This window comes from Passer montanus, unplaced genomic scaffold (genome assembly GCF_014805655.1).
Source record: "Passer montanus isolate IOZ18808 unplaced genomic scaffold, ASM1480565v1 scaffold422, whole genome shotgun sequence".
Taxonomy (NCBI): domain Eukaryota; kingdom Metazoa; phylum Chordata; class Aves; order Passeriformes; family Passeridae; genus Passer; species Passer montanus.
This window is the reverse complement of record NW_024369064.1, coordinates 931-18,731: the sequence shown is the minus strand read 5'-3', so window position 1 is coordinate 18,731 and position 17,801 is coordinate 931. Positions and strand designations below refer to the sequence as shown.

At 43.4% G+C, this 17,801-nt stretch overlaps 1 protein-coding gene across 1 annotated transcript in view; it reads right to left on the bottom strand.

Moving 5' to 3' along the window:
• Positions 1-16,864, bottom strand: part of LOC120507319 (maestro heat-like repeat-containing protein family member 1) — a gene marked incomplete at its 5' end in the record, with an annotated part of 28,710 nt that extends 11,846 nt beyond the window's left edge. The window contains 7 exons of the mRNA XM_039719788.1: positions 2,864-2,983; positions 3,062-3,169; positions 5,233-5,285; positions 9,810-9,954; positions 13,267-13,307; positions 15,503-15,638; positions 16,837-16,864. Coding sequence (XP_039575722.1) covers positions 2,864-2,983; positions 3,062-3,169; positions 5,233-5,285; positions 9,810-9,954; positions 13,267-13,307; positions 15,503-15,638; positions 16,837-16,864 — 631 coding nt within the window. The remainder of the gene's footprint in view (positions 1-2,863; positions 2,984-3,061; positions 3,170-5,232; positions 5,286-9,809; positions 9,955-13,266; positions 13,308-15,502; positions 15,639-16,836) is intronic.
• Positions 16,865-17,801: the final 937 nt, after the last annotated feature.

Sequence of the window (17,801 nt, the reverse complement as noted above, 5' to 3'; positions counted from 1 at the left end):
ATTCCAGGATTTTAACTGGGGTTTCTCAGGGAATTCTGGGATTTTAGTTGGAATTTCCAAGGAATTTCAGGATTTCAGTCAGGATTCCATGGAATTACCACAGAATTCCAGGATTTTACAATAGATTTCCCCAGGAATTCCACGGAATCCCAGAATTTTAGTTGGAATTTCCAAGGAATTCCAGGAGTTCAGTTATAATCCCACAGAATTCCAGGATTTTAACCAGAATGCCAGGATTTTAGAAAGATTTCCCAAGAATTCCAGGATTTTACCTGAGAATCCCAGGGAATTCCAGAATTCTATCTGGGAATCCCAGGGAATTCCAGGATTTTAGAAAGATTTCCCCAGAATTCCAGGATTTTAGCTGGGAATCCCAGGATTTGAGTTGGGGCTCCATGGAATTCCAGGATTTTTCCCACGACTCCCTCAGAATTCCATTACTTTATCCAGTATTCCCTCAGAATTCCATTACTTTATCCATGATTCCCTCAGAATTCCAGGATTCTAGCCACGATTTCTCCAGAATTTCAGGATTTTATCCATTATTCCCTCAGAATTCCACGATTTTATCCACGATTCCCACAGAATTCCACAACTTTATCGCCAAATTCCTCAGAATTCCCGGATTTTATCCACAATTCCCTCAAAATTCCATGATTCCCTCAGAATTCCATGATTTCAGCTGGGAATCCCAAGATCTGAGTGGGAGCTCCATGGAATTCCAGGATTTTACCCACAATTCCCTCAGAATTCCACAATTTTATCCACAATTGCCTCAGAATTCAAGGATTTTACCCACGATCCCCTCAGAATTCCAGGATTTTATCCATGTTCCAGGATTTTGTCCACGATTCTCTCAGAAATCCATAATTTTACCGACAACTCCCTCAGAATTCCATGATTTTATCCACAATTCCCTCAGAATTCCAGGATTTTATTCACTATTTCCCTGGAATTCCAGGATTTCACCCATGATTCCCTCAGAATTCCACAACTTTATGCCCGATTCCCTCAGAATTCCAGGATTTTATCCACAATTCCCTCACAATCCCAGGATTTTACCCACGATTCCCTCAGAATTCCAGGATTTTATTCACTATTTCCCTGGAATTCCAGGATTTTACCCACAATTCCCTCAGAATTCCAAAACTTTATGCCGGATTCCCTCAGAATTCCAGTATTTTACTCACAATTCCCTCATAATTCCATGATTTTACCCACGATTCCCTCACAATTCCAGGATTTGCCCATGCTTCCCTCAGAATTCCAGGATTTTATCCACAATTCCCTCAGAATTCCACAATTTTATCCACGATTCCCTCGGAATTCCAGGATTTTATCCACAATTCCCTCACAATCCCAGGATTTTACCCACGATTCCCTCAGAATTCCATTACTTTATCCACGATCCCCTCAGAATTCCAGTATTTTACTCATAATTCCCTCATAATTCCATGATTTTACCCACGATTCCCTCACAATTCCAGGATTTGCCCATGCTTCCCTCAGAATTCCAGGATTTTATTCAAGATTCCCTCAGAATTCCATGACCCCTCAGAATTGTGGGATTTCACCCACGATCCCCTCAGAATTCCAGGATTTTATCCACAATTCCCTCAGAATTCCAGGATTTTATCCACAATTCCCTCAGAATTCCATGACCCCCTCAGAATTCCATGATTTTACCCACGATTCCCTCAGAATTCCAGGATTTTATCCAGAATTCCAGGATTTTATCAATAATTCCCTCAGAATTCCACAATTTTATCAACAATTCCCTCAGAATTCCAGGATTTTACTCACAATTCCCTCATAATTTCACAATTTTATCCACAATTCCAGGATTTCACCCACGATTCCCTCAGAATTACACAATTTTATCCACAATCCCCTCACAATTCCAAGATTTTACCCACAATTTCCCCCCCCACCCCCCATCCCCACAAACTCCTATCCACAATTCCCTCGGAATTCCAGGATTTCACCCATGACTCCCTCAGAATTCCACGATTTTATCCACAATTCCCTCAGAATTCCCGGATTTTATCCACAATTCCCTCATAATTCCACAATTTTATCCACGATTCCCTCGGAATTCCAGGATTTTACCCATGATTCCCTCAGAATTCCAGGATTTTATTCACTATTTCCCTGGAATTCCAGGATTTTATCCACAACTCCCTCAGAATTCCACAATTTTATCCACAATCCCTCAGAATTCCAGGATTTCATGATCCCCTCAGAATTCCAGGATTTTATCCACAATTCCTTCAGAATTCCATGATCCCCTCAGAATTCCAGGATTTTATCCACAATTCCCTCGGAATTCCAGGATTTCACCCACGATCCCCTCAGAATTCCACGATTTCATCCACAATTCCCTCAGAATTCCATGACCCCTCAGAATTCCGGGATTTCACCCACGATTCCCTCAGAATTCCAGGATTTTACCCACGACTCTCTCAGAATTCCAGGATTCCCTCAGAATTCCACAATTTCATCCACAGTTTCCCTCAGAATTCCAGGATTTTATCCACAATTCCCTCAGAATTCCAGGATTTTACCCACGATTCCCTCTGAATTCCAGGATTTTACCCACAATTCCCTTCCCCGCCATTCCCCAGCAGGACAATTCCCGAAATTCCCGGAATTCCCGAGGATTTTCCCGGATCCCTCACCTCCCTCTCAGCCTCCTCGTGGCAGCGGGCGCTTTCCAGGAGCTCCTGGAGCTGCCTCCGGACCAGCTCCTTCCTGGGACACAGCCCCAGCGCCGTCCCCAGGCACCGGTACAGGAAATTCACCCCCCCCCTTCCCCAGCAGGAGAATTCCCGGCATTCCCGGAATTCCCGAGGATTTTCCTCACCTCCCTCTCGGCCTCCTCCTGGCAGCGGGCGCTTTCCAGGAGCTCCTGGAGCTGCCTCCGGACCAGCTCCTTCCTGGGACACAGCCCCAGCGCCGTCCCCAGGCACCGGTACAGGAAATTCTGGGGAAAAAACCCAAAAAACGGGAATTGCAGCGGGAAAAAGCTCGGGATGAGGCGGGGAAATTCCGGGAATTTCACCTTCTCCTCCTGGGAGCCGTCGGAGGCGCGGAGCTGCCGGAAGGCCTCGGACACCAAGGGGCAAATCCAGGATTTATCCGGGATGGATTCCAGGGATTCCTGGAGGAACTGGGATGGAAATGGGGGGTGGGAATGGCGGGAATTCCACACGGGAATTCCGAGCCCCTGGAATCCATGGGAAAGGACTTTGGAATGTTGGGTTTCCAGCCCAAATCCCCATGGAAAATCCCTCTGGAGTTCTGGTTTCCCACCCAAATTCCCATGGAAAAGCCCTTTGGAATTCTGGTTTCCCATCCCAAATTCCCTTTGGAATTCTCGTTTCCCACCCCAAAATCCCAAGAAAAGCTGAGAACCCTTTGGAATTCTGATTTTTCCATGACGAATTCCCATGGAAAAGCCCTTTGGAATTCTGGATTCCCACCCCAAAATCCCTTTGGAATTCTGCTTTCCCATCCCAAAATCCCTCAGGAATTCCTGTTTCCCGTCCCAAAATCCCTTTGGAGTTCTGGTTTCCCACCCCAAATTCCCTTTGGAATTCTGGTCTTCCACCCCAAATTCCCATGGAAAATCCCTTTGGAATTCTGGTTTCCCATCCCAAATTCCCATGGAAAAACCCTTTGGAATTTCCGTGTGCCATCCCAAAATCCCTTTGGAATTCTGGTTTCCCATCCTAAATTCCCATGAAATTCTAAAATCCCTTTGGAATTCTGGTTTTCCCATCCCAAATCCCTTTGGAATTCCCATTTCCCACCCCAAAATCCCTTTGGAATTCTGGTTTCCCATCCCAAAATCCCTTTAGAATTCCTGTTTCCCATCCCAAATCCCTTTAGAATTCTGGTTTCCCATCCCAAAATCCCTTTAGAATTCCTGTTTCCACCCCAAATTCCCATGGAAAAACCCTTTGGGATTCTGGTTTTCCATCCCCAAATTCCTACTAAATGCTCAGATCCCTTTGGAATTCTTCTTGTTCCCCATCCCAAAATCCCAAGAAAAGCTGAGAACCCTTTGGAATTCTGATTTTTCCATGACGAATTCCCATGGAAAAGCCCTTTGGAATTCTGGATTCCCACCCCAAATTCCCTTTGGAATTCTGGTTTCCCATCCTAAATTCCCATGAAATTCTAAAATCCCTTTGGAATTCTGGTTTTCCCATCCCAAATCCCTTTGGAATTCCCATTTCCCACCCCAAAATCCCTTTGGAATTCTGCTTTCCCATCCCAAAATCCCTCAGGAATTCCAGTTTCCCACCCCAAATTCCCTTTGGAATTTTGGTCTTCCACCCCAAATTCCCATGGAAAATCCCTTTGGAATTCTGGTTTCCACCCCAAATTCCCATGGAAAAACCCTTTGGGATTCTGGTTTTCCATCCCCAAATTCCTACTAAATGCTCAGATCCCTTTGGAATTCTCATTTCCCATCCCAAATTCCTCTGGAATTCGGATTTTCCACCCTAAAATCCCTTTGGAATTCTGGTTTTCCATCCCAATTTTCCTTTGGAATGCTGGTTTTCCACCCCAAATTCCTTCGGAATTCTGGTTTCCCATCCCAAATTCCTTTGGAATTCTGGTTTCCCATCCCAAAAACCCTTTGGAATTCTGGTTTCCCATCCCCATTTTCTCATGGAATTCTAATGAATCTTTGGAATTCTGGCTTTCCACCCCAAAAATCCCTCTGGAATTCTGGTTTTCCATCCCAAATTCCCATGGAAAATCCCTTTGTAATTCTGGTTTCCCATCCCAAATTCCCAAGGAATTCTACGGAACCTTTGGAATTCTCATTTCCCATCCCAAATTCCTCTGGAATTCCATGGACCCTTTGGAATTCTGGCTTGCCACCCCAAAATCCCTCCGGAATTCGGGTTTTCCACCCTAAAATTCCTTTGGAATTCTGGTTTCCCATCCCAAATTTTCCCATTAAATGCTTCCAACCGTTTGGAATTCTGGTTTCCCACCCCAAATTCCCATGGAAAATCCCTTTGGAATTCTGGTTTCCCATCCCAAATCCCTTTGGGAATCCCGAATTCCCACGAAACCAGCCTGGCCCCTTTCCCTGGGAACCCCAATCCCGGATTTTCCCGGAATTTGGATTTTCTGCCCTTTTCCCAATCCAGGATTCCTTTTCCAGAGGCAAAATCCCGGGAAAAGCTCCCCCGGAATTCCCGGGATCCTCACCTGGAGCAGCTTCTCCTCCCATTCCTCCTGGTCCAGGGAACCCTCGGAGTTTTCTGGGGAAAAAATCGGGATTTTGGGAATTTTGATGTGGGGATGTGGGGAGAATTCCTCAGGGAAAAAAAATCTGGGAAAGCTGGAGAAATTCCCAGGTGGGAAAAGTGGGAATTCTGCTGGATCTGCATTTGGGATCGGGGATCACAGGGAGTTGGGGCAGATTCCCCAAAAAAAGGGAGGTGGGGAGTGGATCCCAAAAAATCCCATTATCCCAGAAATCCTAGAAATCCCAAAAATCCCATAAATCCCAGAAATCCCAAAAATCCCATTATCCCAGAAATCTTAGAAATCCCAAAAATCCCATCTCTTCCCATAAATCCCATTATCCCAGAAATCCCATTATCCCGTAAGTCAAAAAAATCCCAGAAATCCAAAAAAATCCCAAAAATCCCATTATGCCATGGAATTCTGAAATCCCATTATCCCAGAAATCCCAAAACTCCCATAAATCCCAAAAATCCCAAAAATCCCATTGTCCCAAAAAAACTATTATCCTATAAATCCCAAAAACCCCATAAATCCCATTATCATAGAAATCCTAGAAATCCCAAAAATCCCATAAATCCCATTACCCCAACAATCCCATTATCCTATAAATCCCAAAAATCCCATAAATCCCAAAAATCCCAGAAGCCCCAGAAATCCTATCAATCCCATTATCCCAAAAAATTCCAAAAAATCCCATAAATCCCATCAATCCCATAAATGCCATTATCCCAAAAATCCCATAAATCCCAAAAATCCCAGAAGCCCCAGAAATCCTATCAATCCCATTATCCCAAAAATTCCAAAAGATCCCATAAATCCCATCAATCCCATAAATGCCATTATCCCAAAAATCCCATTTTCCTATAAATCCCAAAAATCCCATTATCCCAAAAATCCCATAAATCCCAAAAATCCTATAAATCCCATGGATCCTATAAATCCAGTTATCCCAAAAATCCCATAAATCCCATTATCCCAAAAAAACCATTATCCCATGAATCCCAAAAATCCCAGAAACCCCATATATCCCAAAAATCCCAGAAATCCCAGAAATCCCAAAAATCCCAGAAATCCCAAAAATCCCAGTATCCCAGAAATCCCAAAAAATCCCATTATCCCATTACCCCAAAAATCCCATAAATCCCATATATCCAAAAAACCCCATTATCCTATAAAGTCCAAAAACCCCATAAATCCCATTATCCCAGAAATCCCAGAAATCCCGTTATCCCATGGATTCCATTAATCCCATAAATCCCATTATCCCATACACCCCATGATCCGGTAAATCCCATCAAACCCATTATCTCATCAAGCCCAAAAATCCCAAAAAACCCCTTAATCCCATAAATCCCATCAATCCCATTATCCCAGAAATCCCATTATCCTATAACTCCCAAAAATCCCAGACATCCCAAAAAATCCCATAAATCCCATTAAGCCATGGATCCCGAAAATGCCAATATCCCAAAATTCCCACCAATCCCGTAATCCCACGGATTCCATTAATCCCATCCCACAAATCCCATCCCATAATCCCAAAAATCCCATTCTCCCATCAATCCCCCAGATCCCATGGATCCCAAAATCCCATCCCATTATCCCATCCATCCCATTATCTCTTTTTCCCATTTTCCCATGGATCCCACCCCATCAATCCCAAAAATCCCATCAATCCCGTTATCAGTCATCCATTATCCCATCTCTTCCCATGAATCCCATAAATCCCATCAATCACATGGATCCCATGAATCCCATTATCCCATAAATCCCATTGATCCCATCAATCCCATTGGCCCATGGATCTCAAGAAATCCCAAAAATCCCATTATCCCAGAAATCCCATTATCCCAGAAACCGGTAAATCCCATCAATCCCATCGATCCCATTATTGCATGGATCCCATTATCCCATGGATCCCATAATCCCAGAAATCCCGTTATCCCATGGATTCCATTAATCCCATAAATCCCATCAATCCCATGACCAGTTATCCATTATCCCATCTCTTCCCATGAATCCCATGAATCCCATTATCCCATAAATCCCATCAATCCCATTATCCCATCAATCCCATTGATCCCATAGAACCCATTGGCCCATGGATCTCAAAAATCCCAAAAAACCCGTTATCCCAGAAATCCCATGACCAGATCCCATGGATCCCAAAATCCCATCCCATTATCCCATCCATCCCATTATCTCTTTTTCCCATTTTCCCATGGATCCCACCCCATCAATCCCAAAAATCCCATCAATCCCATGACCAGTTATCCATTATCCCATCTCTTCCCATGAATCCCATGAATCCCATTATCCCATAAATCCCATCAATCCCATGGATCCCATGAATCCCATTATCCCATCAATCCCATTAATCCCATTGGCCCATGGATCTCAAAAATCCCAAACAACCCATTATCCCAGAAATCCCATGATCCCATAAACCGGGAAATCCCATTAATCCCATCAATCCCATTGGCCCATGGATCTGAAAAATCCCAAACAACCCGTTATCCCAGAAATCCCATGATCCCACAAACCGGGAAATCCCATTAATCCCATCGATCCCATTATTGCATGCATCCCATAAATCCCATAAATCTCATTATCCCATGGATTCCACTAATCCCATAAATCCCATTTTCCCATAAACCCCATGATCCGGTAAATCCCATCAAGCCGAAAAATCCCAAAAAACCCCTTAATCCCATAAATCCCATCGATCCCATTATCCCAAAATTCCCAGAAATCCCGTTATCCCATGGATTCCATTGATCCCATAGTTATCCCATGGATTCCATTAATCCCATCAATCCCATTGGCCCATGGATCTGAAAAATCCCAAACAACCCGTTATCCCAGAAATGCCATGATCCCACAAACCGGGAAATCCCATCAATCCCATTATTCCATGGATCCCATAAATCCCCCAAATCCCATAAGTCTCATTATCCCATGGATTCCACTAATCCCATAAATCCCATTTTCCCATAAACCCCATGATCCGGTAAATCCCATCAAGCCCAAAAATCCCAAAAAACCCCTTAATCCCATAAATCCCATCGAGCCCATTAGCCCAAAATTCCCAGAAATCCCGTTATCCCATGGATTCCATTGATCCCATCAATCCCATTACCCCATAAATCCCATCAAACCCATTATCCCAAAATTCCCGGAAATCCCGTTATCCCATGGATTCCATTGATCCCATCAATCCCATTGATCCCATTATTCCATGGATCCCATAAATCCCACAAATCCCAGTATCCCATGGATCCCATAAATCCCAAAAATCCCGTTATTCCATGGATTCAATTAATCCCATAAATCCCATCAATCCCATTATCCCATAAATCCCACTGATCCCATAAAACCCATTGGCCCATGGATCTCAAAAATCCCAAAAATCCCATTATCCCAGAAATCCCATTATCCCAGAAACCGGTAAATCCCATCAATCCCATCGATCCCATTATTGCATGGATCCCATTATCCCATGGATCCCATAATCCCAGAAATCCCGTTATCCCATGGATTCCATTAATCCCATAAATCCCATTATCCCATACACCCCATGATCCGGTAAATCCCATCAAACCCATTATCTCATCAAGCCCAAAAATCCCAAAAAACCCCTTAATCCCATAAATCCCATCAATCCCATTATCCCATCAATCCCATTGATCCCATAGAACCCATTGGCCCATGGATCTCAAAAATCCCAAAAAACCCGTTATCCCAGAAATCCCATGATCCCACAAACCGGGAAATCCCATTAATCCCATCGATCCCATTATTGCATGGATCCCATTATCCCATGGATCCCATAATCCCAGAAATCCCGTTATCCCATGGATTCCATTGATCCCATAAATCCCATTGGCCCATGGATCTGAAAAATCCCAAACAACCCGTTATCCCAGAAATGCCATGATCCCACAAACCGGGAAATCCCATCAATCCCATTATTCCATGGATCCCATAAATCCCACAAATCCCAGTGTCCCCTGGATCCCATCAATCCCCTTACCCCATCAATCCCATTGATCCCATCAATCCCATTATTCCATGGATCCCATAAATCCCATAAATCCCATTAATCCCATCGGTCCCAGTATTCCATGGGTTCCATAAATCCCCCAAATCCCATTATCTCATGGATCTCATAATCCCAAAAATCCCATTAACCCATGGATCCCATAAATCCCATAAATCCCATTAATCCCATCAATCCCATTATTGCATGCATCCCATAAATCCCCCAAATCCCAGTGTCCCATGGATCCCATAAATCCCATAAATCCCATTAATCCCATCAATCCCATTACCCCATAAATCCCCTTACCCCATCAATCCCACGGATCCCATAAATCCCACAAATCCCCCAAATCCCAGTGTCCCATGGATCCCATAAATCCCATAAATCCCATTAATCCCATTGGTCCCAGTATTCCATGGATCCCACAAATCCCCCAAATCCCCTGGATCCCAAAATCCCAAAAGTTTAATTCATTACTTCGGTGCTCTCCCACCTTGGAGGAGGAGCAGCAGCTTGGGGATCCTGCGCTCCCAGAGCTCGCCCAGCCCGGGCTGCAGCCGCAGCTCCTGCAGCAGCCGCAGCTCCTGCAGCAGCCGCAGCGCCGGCGCCGCGCACGGCCCCGGGGACTGGGAGACTGCCTGGGGAACGGGGAAATGGGGTGAGAAACGGGAAATCGGGAAATGGGGAAAAATGGGGTGAGATAGTCATTAGAGATTTCAAACCTTAGCATCCCATAAATCCCATTAATCCCATTGGTCCCAGTATTCCATGGATCCCACAAATCCCCCAAATCCCCTGGATCCCAAAATCCCAAAAGTTTAATTCATTACTTCGGTGCTCTCCCACCTTGGAGGAGGAGCAGCAGCTTGGGGATCCTGCGCTCCCAGAGCTCGCCCAGCCCGGGCTGCAGCCGCAGCTCCTGCAGCAGCCGCAGCTCCTGCAGCAGCCGCAGCGCCGGCGCCGCGCACGGCCCTGGGGCCTGGGACACCGCCTGGGGAACGGGGAAATGGGGTGAGAAACGGGAAATCGGGGAAATGGGGAAAATGGGAACGGGAAAATGGGGTGAGAACCGGGAAATCGGGGGTAAAAACAGGGAAATGGGGTGAGAAACGGGGAATCGGGAAATGGGGAAAATGGGAACGGGGAAATGGGGTGAGAACCGGGAAATCGGGGATAAAAACAGGGAAAATGGGGTGAAAACCGGGAAATCGGGGAAATCGGGGATGGGAACGGGGATAAACACCGGGAAATCGGGGGTAAAAACAGGGAAATGGGGTGAGAAATGGGAAATCGGGGAAATGGGGAAAATGGGAACGGGGAAATGGGGTGAGAACCAGGAAATCGGGGAAATCGGGGATGGGAACGGGGATAAACACCGGGAAATCGGGGAAATGGGGTAAAAACAGGGAGAATGGTGTGAGAACCGCGAAATCGGGGAAATTGGGGATGGGAATGGGAAAATGGGGTGAGAACCGGGAAATCGGGGATAAAAACAGGGAAAATGGGGTGAGAACCGGGAAATCGGGGTAAAAACAGGGAAAATGGGGATAAAAACTGGGAAATCGGGGAAATCAGGGATAAAAACAGGGAAAATGGGGATAAAAACCGGGAAATCAGGGAAATGGGGAAAATGGGAATGGGAAAATGGGGATAAAAACCGGGAAATCGGGGAAATCGGGGATGGGAACGGGAAAATGGGGATAAAAACCGGGAAATCGGGGATAAAAACAGGGAAAATGGGGTGAGAACCGGGAAATCGGAGAAATCGGGGATAAAAACCGGGAAATCGGGGATAAAAACAGGGAAAATGGGGTGAAAACCGGGAAATCGGGAAAATCGGGGATAAAAACAGGGAAATCGGGAAAAATGGGAATGGGAATGGGGATAAACACTGGGAAATCGGGAAAAATGGGATAAAAACCGGGAAATTGGGAAAATCGGGGATGGGAACAGGGATAAAAACCAGGAAATCGGGAAAATCGGGGATAAAAACAGGGAAATTGGGAAAAATGGGAATGGGAACGGGCTGGGGAATGGAAATGGGAATGGAAATGGGAATGGAAATGGGAAAATGGGGATAAAACCAGGGAAATCGGGAAAATCGGGAATGGAAATGGGGATAAAAACTGGGAAAATGGGAAAAATGGGATTAAAATGGGCTAAAACCCAGGAAATCGGGAAAATCGGGGATAAAAACAGGGAAATTTCGGAAAAAAGGGATTAAAATGGGGATAAAAATGGGAATGGAAATGGAAAAATAGGAATGGAAATGGGAATGGAAATGGGAAAAACGGGAATGGAAATGGGCTGCGGAATATGGGGAATGGAAATGGGAATGGGAATAAAATGGGAAAGGAAATGGGAATGGGAATGGGGAATGGGGATAAAAATGGGAATGGAAAAACAGGAATTTAAATGGGAATAAAATGGGAAAATTGGAATGAAAATGGGAATGGAAATGGGAAAAATGGGAATTTAAATGGGAATAAAATGGAGAAATTGGGAATGAAAATGGGAATGGAAATGGGGAAAATAGGAACTTAAATGGGAATAAAATGGGGATAAAAATGGGAATGGAAATGGAAAAATAGGAATGGAAATGGGAATGGAAATGGGAAAAACGGGAATGGAAATGGGCTGGGAATATGGGGAATGGAAATGGGAAAAAATGGAGAATGGGAACAAAATGGGAAAGGAAATGGGAATGGAAATGGGAATAAAATGGGAAAATCGGGAATGAAAATCAACTGAGGAACATGGGGAATGGAAATGGGAAAAAATGGAGAATGGGAACAAAATGGGAAAGGAAATGGGAATGGGAATGGGGAAATGGGGATAAAAATGGGAATGGAAAAGGAAAAATAGGAATTTAAATGGGAATAAAATGGGAAAATGGGAATGAAAATGGGAATAAAATGGGAAAATTGGAATGAAAATGGGAATGGAAATGGGAATAAAATGGGAAAATCGGGAATGAAAATCAACTGAGGAACATGGGGAATGGAAATGGGAAAAATGGGAATAAAATGGAAAAAATAAGAATTTAAATGGGATTGGAAGTGAGAAAAATGGGAATGAAAATGGGAATGGAAATGGGAATAAAATGGGGAAAATAGGAATTAAAATGGGAATGGAAATGGGGATAAAAATGGGAATAAAATGGGGATAAAAACTGGGAAAATGGGAAAATCGGGAAGGAAAATGAGCTGGGGAGTAAGGGGGATGGAAATGGGAATGGAAATGGAATAAAATGGGAAGAAAAATGGGGAAAATGGTAAAAATAGGAATGAAAATCAACTGGGGAATAAGGGGAATGGAAATGGGAATGGAAACGGGGAAATGGGGACAAAAATGGGAATAAAATGGGGGAAAGGGGAATAAAAATGGGAATAAAAAGGGGAATGAAAATGGGGAAAATGGGAATAAAAATGGGAATAAAATTGGGATAAAAAGGGGGAAAATGGGAATGAAAATCAACTGGGAAATAAAGGGAATGGAAACGGGGAAATGGGAAAAATGGGAATGAAAATGGGGAAATGGGGATAAAAATGGGAATAAAAATGGGAAAATTGGGAATAACATCATTGGGGAAAATGGGAATAAAAACACCGTGAAAAATGGGAAAAATGGGAATAAAAAGGGGGAAAATGGGAATAAAAATGGGAAAGAAAATGGGAAAATCTGGGAATAAAAACACCAGGAAAAATGGGAATAAAAACACCGGGAAAATGGGAATAAAAATGGGAAAGAAAATGGGAAAATTTGGGAATAAAAACACCAGGAAAATGGGAATAAAAATGGGAATAAGAACACCAGGGAAAGTGGAAATAAAAATGGGAAAATCTGGAATGAAAATGGGAAAATTTGGAATAAAAACCCTGGGAAACTTGGGAATGAAACTGGGAAACTTGGGAATGAGAAAATTGGGAATGGAAAATTCCCCAACTCACCAGGAGCCGGAGGGTCAGCGCTTGTGGAGAAGGGAGATCTCCTGGAAAAGGAGAAAAATGGGAATGAAATCAAATCCAGGGAATTCCAGGGGATTTTGGGGATTTTTGGGGATTTTTTGGGATTTTTTGAGAAATTCCTGGGGTTTTATTGGGAATTCTTAGGGATTTTTGGGGATTCACAGGGATTTTTTGGGATTTTTTTGGGAATTCCCAGGAATTGTTGGGATTTTATTGGGAATTCCTGGGGGGATGGAAATGGGAATGGGAATAAAATGGGAAAGGAAATGGGAATGGGAATGGGGAATGGGGATAAAAATGGGAATGGAAAAACAGGAATTTAAATGGGAATAAAATGGGAAAATTGGAATGAAAATGGGAATGGAAATGGGAATAAAATGGGAAAATCGGGAATGAAAATCAACTGAGGAACATGGGGAATGGAAATGGGAAAAATGGGAATAAAATGGAAAAAATAAGAATTTAAATGGGATTGGAAGTGAGAAAAATGGGAATGAAAATGGGAATGGAAATGGGGATAAAAATGGGAATAAAATGGGAATGAAAATGGGAAAAATGGGGATAAAAATGGGAATAAAATGGGGATAAAAACGGGAATAAAATGGGGATAAAAATGGGAAAATCAGGAATGAAAATGGGCTCGGTAATATGGGGAATGGAAATGGGAAAAATGGGAATTTAAATGGGAATAAAATGGGGATAAAAATGGGAATGGAAATAGGAAAAATAGGAATGAAAATGGGAATAAAATGGGAAAATAGGAATTAAAATGGGAAGGAAAATGGGGAAATGGGGATAAAAATGGGAAAAAAAAGGGAAAAATAGGAATTAAAATGGGAATAAAATGGGAAAATCAGAATGAAAATGGGAATGGAAATGGGGATAAAAATGACAATAAAATGGGGAAAAAATAGGAATGGAAATGGGAATGGGAACGGGAATGGAAATGGGAAAAATGGGAATAAAAATGGGAATAAAATGGGGATAAAAAGGGGGGAAATGGGAATGAAAATCAACTGGGGAATAAAGGGAATGGAAATGGGAATCGAAACGGGGAAATGGGAAAGAAAATGGGAATGAAAATGGGGAAAATGGGAAAAATGGGAATGAAAATGGGGAAATGGGGATAAAAATGGGAAAAAAAAGGGAAAAATAGGAATTAAAATGGGAATAAAATGGGAAAATCAGAATGAAAATGGGAATGGAAATGGGGATAAAAATGACAATAAAATGGGGAAAAAATAGGAATGGAAATGGGAATGGGAACGGGAATGGAAATGGGAAAAATGGGAATAAAAATGGGAATAAAATGGGAAGAAAAACAGGGAAAATGGTAAAAATAGGAATGAAAATCAACTGGGGAATAAGGGGAATGGAAATGGGAATGGAAACGGGGAAATGGGGACAAAAATGGGAATAAAATGGGGGAAAGGGGAATAAAAATGGGAATAAAACCAGGGAAAGTGGGAATAAAAATGGGAATAAAAATGGGAATAAAAAGGGGAATGAAAATGGGGAAAATGGGATAAAAATGGGGAAATGGGGATAAAAATGGGAGTAAAATGGGAATAAAATGGGAAAAATGGAAATCAAAATGGGAATGGAAATGGGGATAAAAATGGCAATGAAAATGGGAAAAATGGGAATAAAAGTGGGAATAAAATGGGAATGAAAGTGGGAAAAATGGGAATAAAAATGGGAATAAAATGGGGATAAAAAGGGGGGAAATGGGAATGAAAATCAACTGGGGAATAAAGGGAATGGAAATGGGAATCGAAACGGGGAAATGGGAAAGAAAATGGGAATGAAAATGGGGAAAATGGGAAAAATGGGAATGAAAATGGGGAAATGGGGATAAAAATGGGAATAAAAATGGGAAAATTGGGAATAAAAACACCGGGAAAAATGGGAATGAAAATAGGAATAACAATGGGAAAATTGGGAATAACATCATTGGGAAAAATGGGAATAAAAACACCGTGAAAAATGGGAAAAATGGGAATAAAAAGGGGGAAAATGGGAATAAAAATGGGAAAGAAAATGGGAATTTTGGTGAAGTCCCAGGATTTTTTGGGGTGAATTCCCAGGATTTTTTGTTGAATTCTCGGGATTTTCTGAGTGAATTCGTGGGATTTTTGGGGAATTACTGTGGATTTTTTGGGGATTTTTTTGCAAATTCTCAGGGATTTTTGGGAATTCTGTGGATTTTGGGGCTCACCTGGGGGCTCGGAGCCGTGTTCCAGGCACTCCAGGTGGATTTTGGGGGCCAGCAGGGCGAGGCTGCGGCACAGCGGGGCCAGGGCCCCACGCAGCCCCGGCCGCAGCAGCAGCGGCAGCAGCGCGCGCCACAGAACCTGCGGCGACACGGGGAAATAATGGGGAAATGGGGGAAAATGGGGGAAAATGGGGGAAAAATGGGGGATAAATGGGGAATACATGGGGAATAAATGGGGGAATAATGGGGGACAAATGGGGGATTAATGGGGGAAATAATGGGGGAAATAATGGGGAATAAATGGGGAATAAATGGGGGATAAATGGGGGAAATAATGGGGAATAAATCAGAAAATAATGGGGAATAAATGAGGGAAAAATAGAGATAAATGGGGAAATAATGGGGGGAAATAATGGGGAAAATAATGGGGAATAAATGGGGAAATAATGGGGAATAAATGGGGAATAAATGGGGGATAAATGGGGGAAATAATGGGGAATAAATCAGAAAATAATGGGGAATAAATGAGGGAAAAATAGAGATAAATGGGGAAAAATAGAGATAAATGGGGGATTAATGGGGGAAATAATGGGGAAAATAATGGGGAATAAATGGGGGAAAATAGACATAAATGGGGGAAATAATGGGGAATAAATGGGGAATAAATCGGAAAATAATGGGGAATAAATGGGGGAAAAATAGAGATAAATGGGGGATAAATGGGGGAAATAATGGGGAAAAATGCAGAAATAATGGTAAAAAAATGGGGGGAAAATGGGAAAGAAATGGGAAAGAAATGGGGAAAATAATGGGGAAAAAATGGGGAATAAATGGGGAATAAATGGGGAATAAACGGGAAATGAACAGGGAAAATATGGAAATTTTGGGAATAAAATCTCCTCAGGATGGGGAATTTCGGGCTGGAATCTTCCAGGATTTTTGGTTTCTTTGGGAATTTTGGGATTTTATTCCCAGAATTTGAATTTTTTGGGGGATTTTGGGGAATTTTTGGGATTTTTGGGCTCTCCCGTGGCTGATCCCGGGCACGGCGCTGCTGAGTGGGAGCAGGGAACCCCTCGGGATGGGGATTTTGGGCTGAAATCTCCCAGAAATGGGAATTTTGGGGTTTTTTCCCTTTGGGAATTTTGGAATTTCTATGTTTTTGGGATTTTGGGGCTCTCACGTGGGTGATCCCAGGCACGGCGCTGCTGAGCAGAAGCAGGGAACCCCTCGGGATGGGAATTTTGGGCTGAAATCTCCCAGAAATGGGAATTTTGGGGTTTTTTCCCTTTGGGAATTTTGGAATTTCTATGTTTTTGGGATTTTGGGGCTCTCACGTGGGTGATCCCAGGCACGGATTTTGGGCTGAAATCTCCCAGGGTTTTGGGATTTTTGGGAATTTGGGGGTTTTATTCCCAGAATTTCTATTTTTTGGGATTTTTGGGGAATTTTTTGGGGATTTTGGGGCTCTCACGTGGGTGATCCCAGGCACGGCGCTGCTGAGCAGAAGCAGGGAACCCCTCGGGATGGGAATTTTGGGCTGAAATCTCCCAGAAATGGGAATTTTGCCATTTTTTCTCTTTGGGAATTTTAGAATTTCTAATTTTTTTTGGGTTTTTTGGGATTTTGGGGCTCTCACGTGGGTAATCCCAGGCACGGCGCTGCTGAGCAGGAGCAGGGAACCCCTTGGGATGGGGATTTTGGGCTGAAATCTCCCAGGATTGGGAATTTTGGGGAATTTGGGGGTTTTGTTCCCAGAATTTCTATTTTTTGGGTTTTTGGGATTTTGGGGCTCTCATGTGGCTGATCCCAGGCACGGCGCTGCTGAGCAGGAGCAGGGAACCCCTTGGGATGGGGATTTTGGGCTGAAATCTCCCAGGATTGGGAATTTTGGGGAATTTGGGGGTTTTGTTCCCAGAATTTCTATTTTTTGGGTTTTTGGGATTTTGGGGCTCTCATGTGGCTGATCCCAGGCACGGCGCTGCTGAGCAGGAGCAGGGAACCCCTCGGGATGGGGATTTTGGGCTGAAATCTCCCAGGATTTTTGGGATTTTTGGGACTGGAATCCTTTGGGATTGGGAATTTTGGGCTGAAATCTCCCAGAAATGGGAATTTTGCCATTTTTTCTCTTTGGGAATTTTAGAATTTCTAATTTTTTTTGGGTTTTTTGGGATTTTGGGGCTCTCACGTGGGTAATCCCAGGCACGGCGCTGCTGAGCAGGAGCAGGGAACCCCTCGGGATGGGGATTTTGGGCTGAAATCTCCCAGAAATGGGAATTTTGCCATTTTTTCTCTTTGGGAA